This window comes from Conger conger, chromosome 14 (genome assembly GCF_963514075.1).
Source record: "Conger conger chromosome 14, fConCon1.1, whole genome shotgun sequence".
Classification (NCBI taxonomy): domain Eukaryota; kingdom Metazoa; phylum Chordata; class Actinopteri; order Anguilliformes; family Congridae; genus Conger; species Conger conger.
Window position 1 is genome coordinate 45,091,807 of NC_083773.1, and position 10,706 is coordinate 45,102,512.

Genomic DNA, 10,706 nt, shown 5'->3' on the forward strand with positions numbered 1-10,706 from the left:
ATTGACTGCACTCACATCATTGACTTAAATTAAAAAAGAGGCTTGTACCATTCAGAAATTCAACACCTAAATAAATAAACAAATTTATGTCCAAGCATGTACATACATTGTACACAAAAGATACACTAAAATAGAAAGAAATTACAAAACACCTTATGTTTTTATAGTTTCGCACTGAATATCTCAATTTCTAAGTCAAGGACCAACCAGAACTACTTTATATGTGTGCTCTTATTTGTGATATGACCTTACAAAATATGCAAAAGATATTGACAGGCATTCAAATTCCACAAAACACCACCCAGATATCCTTGTATCCCTAAATCTCTCCAAATACAAAACATGTGCATATCTTTTAGTCCAGACACATTTTTTTCTATTAAAACAGATTTTGTAAAGAAAATTAACATTTGCGCGTGTTTTATTAACATACTATGTGAGAGTATGCTTTTATAAAGCATGCCCAAAGTGTCTAAAAAGCTCTCCAAAAAGTGTTACTCAACCTAATGCTTTCTAACCAATCTGCAACACATATAAAATTAGGTTAATCAGAGCCCCTTAGCCCAGTTAGCTGGCATAATTACAGGTTCATCTAAAGCAAGTCCAGATCCTCTAATTACACACGTTTGTACAATCATTCTGCTCAGCGAATGCAGTGATATTCCTAAACTGTCTGGCACATTTTACCTTGTTGGAAAGGGTAGGAATCCCTGCCAGGTTTCGCATTAGTTGGGTTCTGACATGATCTTGCAAAGCAACAATAAGAAGGCTTTGGTATAGTCCCGGCAAAAAATATAGTTCTCTCGCAAATGGCTGAACGGATTACAAAATAGACTTCAATGCTAGTCTGAAAACAGTTGTAGCTTCATAACCAGGTGGGATACTTGTATTTCTACCAAACCGGAAATATGTCGGCATGATGAAAACAATATGTTTATCATGCCACTTGGAACATGATTTTTTTATGTATGGTATCAAGGATTGTCAGAATATACCTTTTATTGTCTGAGTCTGTGGCGAGGTCAGGGTTGTAAACCCTGAGCGTGGCATAGGGGAGAGTGCAGTTTTAATGCCCTGCTTTGCAAACAAGAGGCTGATAAGAATCTAAACTGCTGTTCTCGCTAGCGCAGAGTTTTTTAACATTCTGGCATTGCCGTTTTGTGGTTTTATTATGTTTTTTGTATGATATAAGTATAAGGTATAAAGGTCAGAACACACCTGGTCGTTCAGGTTACTCTGTGAGGTTGTGTTCTGACCTCACCTGGTTGCTCAGGTTACTCTGTGAGGTTGCGTTCTGACCTCACCTGGTTGCTCAGGTTACTCTGTGAGGTTGTGTTCTGACCTCACCTGGTTGCTCAGGTTACTCTGTGAGGTTGCGTTCTGACCTCACCTGGTTGCTCAGGTTACTCTGTGAGGTTGCGTTCTGACCTCACCTGGTTGCTCAGGTTACTCTGTGAGGTTGCGTTCTGACCTCACCTGGTTGCTCAGGTTACTCTGTGAGGTTGCGTTCTGACCTCACCTGGTTGCTCAGGTTACTCTGTGAGGTTGTGTTCTGACCTCACCTGGTTGCTCAGGTTACTCTGTGAGGTTGCGTTCTGACCTCACCTGGTTGCTCAGGTTACTCTGTGAGGTTGTGTTCTGACCTCACCTGGTTGCTCAGGTTACTCTGTGAGGTTGCGTTCTGACCTCACCTGGTGGCTCAGGTTACTCTGTGAGGTTGTGTTCTGACCTCACCTGGTCGTTCAGGTTACTCTGTGAGGTTGTGTTCTGACCTCACCTGGTGGCTCAGGTTACTCTGTGAGGTTGTGTTCTGACCTCACCTGGTTGCTCAGGTTACTCTGTGAGGTTGTGTTCTGACCTCACCTGGTTGCTCAGGTTACTCTGTGAGGTTGTGTTCTGACCTCACCTGGTCGTTCAGGTTAATCTGTGTGGTTGCGTTAAGACCTCACCTGGTCGTTCAGGTTAATCTGTGAGGTTGTGTTCTGACCTCACCTGGTTGCTCAGGTTACTCTGTGAGGTTGTGTTCTGACCTCACCTGGTCGTTCAGGTTACTCTGTGAGGTTGTGTTCTGACCTCACCTGGTCATTCAGGTTAATCTGTGTGGTTGTGTTCTGACCTCACCTGGTCGTTCAGGTTACTCTGCTCGGCGCAGATCTCCATGATCACGGAGCAGGTCTGCTGGGCGATCTCCTCCAGGAACGCCACACAGAGCCGCAGGCTCCTCTTCTCAGTGGCTGGAATCTAGAGCCGCAGCCAATCAGGGAAGACCAAAGACCAAAGAGGAGATTCGACTTAAAATAAGTCTTTGAGTGCAACTGAGTCAAGAGTAAATAGGCCACATCAAAATGAGAAAATAGTTACATCAATTATATTACAGCTCACATTCACTCATACAGTGTACATCTATTCAACACACTCAAAACAGTGAAAATTTCTAATTTGTCTCATCAAGCCAATCATAAAGAAAAATATGGAAATGTATAAATAGTCTATACTACTACTATGACTATGACTAGACCAAGTTGTGGAAACCATTTTCAGATATAAAATGTATTTCATTGAGGTTACAGTAAAAGACTTGACCCAAATTGACCCACAACATCATCTCTGTATACTAGGTATTCTACAGCACTGCTATGGGTGAAAACACTTCAGCTCATGGCCCTGATGGAGTAAATGGAGCCACACAAAGAGCAGTCCCAGTGCTTCAGGCAGGCTGAAAGCTGAAATGGGTGTAATTGACCCACAATGTAATAGGAGGGTTAAATGACTGTTTCCATGACAACGGATTATGAGTTGGTTGAGCAGATCTGCTTCATCTTTAATCTGTGGACTCAAAATGTGATATGTTGAATCTCAGAGGCTGTAGCAGACAATATAAAACCTGGTTCTCCAAACCGTATACAACTCATTATCCTCATCATTTAGCAGGCCCTGGTTCAGTGCACATGAAAATGGTGTGTGTTGTGTTCTGCACAGTGCGGCTGTGTGTGTTGTGTTCTGCACACTGCGGGTGTGTGTTGTGTTCTGCACAGTGTGGCTGTGTGTGTTGTGTTCTGCACAGTGCTGCTGTGTGTGTTGTGTTCTGCACAGTGCTGCTGTGTGTGTTGTGTTCTGCACAGTGCGGCTGTGTGTGTTGTGTTCTGCACAGTGCGGCTGTGTGTGTTGTGTTCTGCACAGTGCTGTGTGTGTTGTGTTCTGCACAGTGCGGCTGTGTGTGTTGTGTTCTGCACAGTGCGGCTGTGTGTGTTGTGTTCTGCACAGTGTGGCTGTGTGTGTTGTGTTCTGCACAGTGCGGCTGTGTGTGTTGTGTTCTGCACAGTGCTGCTGTGTGTGTTGTGTTCTGCACAGTGCGGCTGTGTGTGGCTCAGTGCTGACCTCTTCTGGGCACATGGGATGGGCGCAGTGGGAGAAGTGTGAGCAGACCAGGGGAAAGGAGATGAGATATCGCTGCATCACCGTGTCCTCACAGCTGTGGAAGAACATCTTCTCAAACTGTCGGGGGAAGAAACTGTAGGGAATAAAGATGGTAAAGATTCCTCTGTGACACACTGATTCTACTGCGATTGAATAAACCTGACTAGTCAGAATTGGCTGAGAAGCCAACTGTCCAATTACTTTTGGTCCCCTAAAACAGTCTTTAACCTCATATTTCCATAAGCTCATTGTTTCATTTCAAATCCAATGTGCTGGAGTACAGAGCCAATAGAACAGAAATTGCAGCAATGTCCAAACACTTTTTGACAGCGCTGTAGGTTATTGTATATTTGTACTAGTGTGGCTGTCTTGGAAAATACATTGCATTTTCCACACATTTACTTTGTGACACACTTCAATCCCTTTCCTGACCATCAGTTTGGTTAGATTGCATATAACAAGTCCTCAGGATAAGACCTCGAGTGACGGCAAACACAGGTAGGCGGTATTGAGGGTTGTATCTGTTGTTGTTTCTGTTTTTGTATCTGTTGTTGTATCTGTTTTTTATGCCAAATATCTGACCTTAATTACTTAATGCACTCTAACACTTACACCATCTGACAATTAGCTACATTTCTTGGTAAGCTCATGAAGGACTGTTAATGTGATAATGATCTTATCTCACCGACGAGAGAACCAATGCTGGTGTATATATACAGCCAATTGGCTCATTTCGCCAGGCCAGGTAATTGGTGGAAACAAAAACAAAAAGCCCTGACGTTGGCTGCAGGGTAAATGCTGTAAGTTTAACCTGTCCCTGATGCAGCAGGATAAACGCAGTGGCTTAACTCGTCCCTGATGCAGCAGGGTAAACGCAGTGGTTTAACCTGTCCCTGACGCAGCAGGGTAAACGCAGTGGTTTAACCCCTCCCTGATGCAGCAGGGTAAATGCAGTGGTTTAACCTGTCCCTGATGCAGCAGGGTAAACGCAGTGGTTTAACCTGTCCCTGATGCAGCAGGGTAAACGCAGTGGTTTAACCTGTCCCTGATGCAGCAGGGTAAATGCAGTGGTTTAACCTGTCCCTGATGCAGCAGGGTAAATGCAGTGGTTTAACCCCTCCCTGATGCAACAGGGTAAACGCAGTGGTTTAACCTGTCCCTGACGCAGCAGGGTAAACGCAGTGGTTTAACCCCTCCCTGATGCAACAGGGTAAACGCAGTGGTTTAACCTGTCCCTGATGCAGCAGGGTAAATGCAGTGGTTTAACCTGTCCCTGATGCAGCAGGGTAAATGCAGTGGTTTAACCTGTCCCTGATGCAGCAGGGTAAACGCAGTGGTTTAACCTGTCCCTGATGCAGCAGGGTAAACGCAGTGGTTTAACCTGTCCCTGATGCAACAGGGTAAACGCAGTGGTTTAACCCAGCACTGGGAGGCTGGTATACACTGACCACAGCGAGGAGAGGTCAGACGTTTCCTGGAGCAGCTCCTCCAGACTGTCCATCATCTTGGTGTGGAACTCGGTCATGTTCATGATCTTGGCCAGGTCCGGGTACTCTTTCAGAGGAAGGGGGGCCTTGAACACACTGGTGTATGCCTGGAGGGCAGGGGAGGGTAGAGTCATTTATGACATGTCTTATCAAGCTGGACACACACACTCACACACACACACACACACACACACACACACACACACTCACACACACACACACTCACTCTCACACACTCACACACACACACACAGACACACTCTCACACACACACACACTCACACACACTCACACACACACTCACACCCACACACTCACACACACACACACACACACTCACACACACACACACACACACGCAGACACACACACACACACTCACACACACAGACACACTCACACACACACACACACACTCACACACATCAACAGCGAAAGACAGCCAAGCATGGTGCCAACCAGCTCGTCAGGAGCAATAAGGGTGTGAGGTGTCGTGCTCAAGGACACTTGGACACTTATTCCCAGAGGGCCAGGGATCGAACCGGCATCTCTGATTCCAGATCTACCGATCCCCCACCTGAGATACTGTGGCCCCCAAATACAGCAAATCATATTCAGCAGTACTGGGTCACAGGTGCTACAAACACTGCATTACAGGCTTTTAGCAGGCGCTCATATCCAGAGCGAGGTACTCAGGTTATGCATTTGTACACAGCTCTGTAACGGTGAGTGTGTGGGTCAGACGTGACGTGTGTTGGGAGGGTGGTCAGGATGTTTGAGTGTGTGGGTCAGACGTGTTGGGAGGGTGGTCAGGATGTGTGAGTGTGTGGGTCAGACATGACATGTGTTGGGAGGGTGGTCAGGATGTGTGAGTGTGTGGGTCAGACGTGACGTGTGTTGGGAGGGTGGTCAGGATGTGTGAGTGTGTGGGTCAGACGTGTTGGGAGGATGGTTAGGATGTGTGAGTGTGTGGGTCAGACGTGTTGGGAGGGTGGTCAGGATGTGTGAGTGTGTGGGTCAGACGTGACGTGTGTTGGGAGGGTGGTCAGGATGTTTGAGTGTGTGGGTCAGACGTGACGTGTGTTGGGAGGGTGGTCAGGATGTGTGAGTGTGTGGGTCAGACGTGACGTGTGTTGGGAGGGTGGTCAGGATGTTTGAGTGTGTGGGTCAGACGTGACGTGTGTTGGGAGGGTGGTCAGGATGTTTGAGTGTGTGGGTCAGACGTGACGTGTGTTGGGAGGGTGGTCAGGATGTTTGAGTGTGTGGGTCAGACGTGACGTGTGTTGGGAGGGTGGTCAGGATGTGTGAGTGTGTGGGTCAGACGTGACGTGTGTTGGGAGGGTGGTCAGGATGTTTGAGTGTGTGGGTAAGACGTGACGTGTGTTGGGAGGGTGGTCAGGATGTATAGATGATACCTGCAGTCGTAGCCAGTCCATTCTGAGAGCCCTGAAGTCAAACTTCTCCCCCGATTCCACTGCAGAAACACACACACACGCACACACACACAGGAGTGTTAGGGGGAGAGACACACTTTGCACAAGTGCCAATCACAGGCAGAGCCCGTTCCCTCACCTTGCTTTATCGTCAGTGCGGACAGGTCCGAGACAAACGATGTCATCAGTATGGACTCCTCCTCCGGACACACGCTCATGTTCTGCAAACAAACAGGACGTAGCAAACAGATGTAGTCCATGATGGCGAATGACTATGTTTGCAGCAAACAGATACTGTTGAATGATTTGAAATGAACATTACATTTAGTTTGCCACCAATACCTTTTTAGTACAAATGGATACATCATAGGTCTAACAATGGCAGCTAGCCAATTCTTTGATTACTGGTGATTTGTTTTCAAAGGTAAGAACAAATATTATATTGATTAAAGTGTATTATAACAGCCAGATAATTGTCCACTATTGTTCTTTCAGCCTTTTCCCCATCAGCATTATTTTTGTTTACCGCACGCTACCTTTTCAAACTATTTGCCATCTCGAACGCACGTCAGGACATTAAGCGCATCTCCACTATGCTATATCAACAGTCTACCACATTGTGCTCTCAACAAAAATGCGTTTTGCTTCTGCTACTCATAAAACAGTCTCAGTTTGTCTGTGTGTGCTGGCAAAGTAGGTTCCTTTTAAAATAATCACAGGCATTGCATATTGTTGCATCAGTAGTTGGTGGGGGGGGGGGGGGTCTGACACTGTGTAGGTGTAGACTTTGAATAATAACTGTAATAATAAAATAGTAATACACTTTTCCTTCTGAATGATCAAAGGGCCAGAACTGTCTGTGGTAGGCTGCACTCAACAAAAATCCTCCGGGAAAAACGCCTCTGAAAACATAAAAAAGGTCCAGGCATTCTGTCTCTGGGGGAAAAATTGCAAAGAAAAAAAGCCCTTTATTTATTTTTTTGAAGGCAAAAAAAGAGCAATGCGTGTCAACACTAGGTCTTCATCATCAAACCCTGCAAGCTGTGGGTCCAGCAGCCTCTTCATCTGCTAGAGAGCATTCAGCACTGCACTAAGCCTGGACTAAACCTCTTCATCTGCTAGAGAGCATTCAGCACTGCACTAAGCCTGGACTAAACCTCTTCATCTGCTAGAGAGCATTCAGCACTGCACTAAGCCTGGACTAAACCTCTTCATCTGCTAGAGAGCATTCAGCACTGCACTAAGCCTGGACTAAACCTCTTCATCTGCTAGAGAGCATTCAGCACTGCACTGAGCCTGGACTAAACCTCTTCATCTGCTAGAAATCATTCAGCAGTGCACTAAGCCTGGACTAAACCTCTTCATTTGCTAGAGAGCATTCAGGGATCCCTGACTGATTGACACAACACAATCTCCAACTGCAGCCATGTGCACATGCAACCCCCACTGTCAATTTGAGAGAGTATAGACATCCACGGCTCTCCTTCAAAACATGCATTATTGCCAGCTGCTAACACAGAATACAGCTAGGCTTGCACTGAGTCAGAGGAAGGCTCTCCATGTGTGGTTATAGCAGGCAGTGCACTGGCGCCAGCAGGGATCACTAGAGTGTGTAGCAAAGAAGCATTTTGTACCTGGGCGGTACCTGTATTGAGTGGTTCAGTGATGGAGTGTCACCTGGGCATACATGTATAGAGTGGTGAAGTGTACCTGTATTGAGTGGTTCAGTGATGGAGTTTCACCCGGGCATACATGTATAGAGTGGTGAAGTGTACCTGTATTGAGTGGTTCAGTGATGGAGTTTCACCTGGGCATGCATGTATAGAGTGGTGAAGTGTACCTGTATTGAGATGTGCAGTACCTGCATTGTATCGTTGAGTGCCAGAGCATCAAACTGTGCCAGGTACAGCAGATGATAGCGCTGGACAACCCGGCTGTGCTTCGACATCAGGGCCCTGAGCTTCTCCATGTAGAACAGCAGCTCTGCTAACTGCCTGCAGCGGCACAGCCCAACAGAACATTCTGAGTCAGCACAGCCCAACATGTTATACTCAATCAGCACAGCCCAACTCTACATACTGAGTCAGTACGGCCCGACATGTTATACTGAATCAGCACAGCCCAACTCTACATACTGAGTCAGTACGGCCCAACATGTTATACTGAATCAGCACAGCCCAACTCTACATACTGAGTCAGAACAGCCCAACATGTTATACTGAATAAGCACAGCCCAACTCTACATACTGAGTCAGAACAGCCCAACGTGTTATACTGAATCAGCACAGCCCAACTCTACATACTGAGTCAGTACGGCCCAACATGTTATACTGAATCAGCACAGCCCAACTCTACATACTGAGTCAGAACAGCCCAACGTGTTATACTGAATCAGCACAGCCCAACTCTACATACTGAGTCAGAACAGCCCAACATGTTATATTGAATCAGCACAGCCCAACTCTACATACTGAGTCAGAACAGCCCAACATGTTATATTGAATCAGCACAGCCCAACTCTACATACTGAGTCAGAACAGCCCAACAGCACATACTGACTCAGCACAGCCCAACAGCACATACTGAGTCAGAATGTAGGGGAAAATTCACAGAACAAAGATCTCCCTCCTAAAAGCATGATAAACAAGCACAAGTCAAAATCAGACTCCACCTTAGTGAGCAGGCTGGTTCCAACAAAACTCTCGATGATGTGTGCTAAAAGTATATGAATATATCCTTATTAAAGTATGATATGTACCCTGTATAGTTTCAAACTGATTAATGCTAAATTGTGCTAGAATTACACAGTGAGCCAGCCAACTGGGGAGGAGGCGTCTCGAACTGTCAAGGACACGGGCAGAGCAAGATATGACTGTACAGCTGATTTCTAATTTCTCTGGGACTCTCAATGTTTTATGCCAGGAGTGTATCTATTTGACCTAGAACATTAATTATAGCTGAGCTTATGAAAACACAAGAAATGAGAGCAAAGAATGCAACGTACATTTACTCCCTTAGAAGAGAATAATTAATCAAATATTTAGTATGGGGGCTCATCCGGGATACATTTGGGGTACTTTAATACAGATATATTGATAAACTTTTAGCATACATCATCGAGCGCTTTGGAGGAACCAGCCTGCTCACTAAGGTGGAGTCTGATTTTGACTTGTGATTGTTTATCATGCTTTTAGGAGGGAGATCTTTTGTTCTGTGAATTTTCCACTTCAAGAGCAGCCCAACAGCACATACTGAATCAGCACTGCCCAACTCTACATACTGACAGCATAACCCAACACATTATACTGAGTAAGCATAGCTCAACAGCACATGCTGAATAAGCACAGCCCAACTCTACATACTGACAGCATAACCCAACACATTATACTGAATATGCATAGCTCAACAGCACATGCTGAATAAGCACAGCCCAACAGCACATACTGAGTCAGCACCGCCAAACATGTTACACTGAGTCAGCACAGCCTAAGGGCTCATACTGAATCAGCATAGCCAAACTTCACATACTGACAGCATAGCCCAAAATGTTATACTGAGTCAGCACAGCCCAACAGCACATACTGAATGAGCACAGCCCAATAGTACATACTGAATCAACACAGCCCAATAGTACATACTGAATCAACACAGCCCAATAGTACATACTGAATCAACACAGCCCAATAGTACATACTGAATCAACACAGCCTAACATCACATACATGGCCTTACATACAAACATAAACAGTATCAAGACGGTCATACATACAAAGGACACGCATGTACATGCTCACAGACACAGTAACATAGACATAAACTGAACTGCTTTGAAAAAAATGTAGATGCACAATGCACACAATAAGTATCTCATTCTCTAAGAACCAATAAGACATTTTGTTCTTTGCAGAACAAAAAGCACAATAAATCCAAAACCTCAATATTACATTTATATTCTTGGGCTGTTTATGAATACCATTCGTCTTTCAGCCCACCAATCACCTGCTGTGATACAGGCAGGTCCTTTCTGGCTGCTCCTGTGACATAACTAATCATATCGGGACATGACACACTTAATGTGGATCTTCCAGATTAATTAATGCATTAATAACTTGGATTAATCCCTGCTTTTTGCTAATGGCATAGAAAACAGTAGGGATTGAGGTTTAAAGTGCCTGGCTTACTGGCTCCCTCCCTCCCTCCCTGTGCTGGATTGGTGGGTTTGTGCATCTCTGCGCTGGATTGGTGGGTTTATGCATCTCTGCTCTGGATTGGTGGGTTTGTGCATCTCTGTGCTGGATTGGTGGGTTTGTGCATGTCTGCGCTGGATTGGTGGGTTTGTGCATCTCTGCGCTGGATTGGTGGGTTTGTG

At 45.6% G+C, this 10,706-nt stretch overlaps 1 protein-coding gene across 1 annotated transcript in view; it reads right to left on the reverse strand.

Annotated features, from left to right (window-relative positions):
- The window catches only part of nckap1l (NCK associated protein 1 like), a 42,077-nt gene that overhangs the window by 18,361 nt on the left and 13,010 nt on the right, over positions 1-10,706 (reverse strand). Inside the window, exons 13-18 of the mRNA XM_061219745.1 lie at positions 8,199-8,331; positions 6,477-6,558; positions 6,320-6,378; positions 4,866-5,011; positions 3,379-3,511; positions 2,122-2,241 (exon numbers count right to left, since the gene is read on the reverse strand). Of these exons, the coding sequence (XP_061075729.1) occupies positions 2,122-2,241; positions 3,379-3,511; positions 4,866-5,011; positions 6,320-6,378; positions 6,477-6,558; positions 8,199-8,331 (673 nt within the window). The remainder of the gene's footprint in view (positions 1-2,121; positions 2,242-3,378; positions 3,512-4,865; positions 5,012-6,319; positions 6,379-6,476; positions 6,559-8,198; positions 8,332-10,706) is intronic.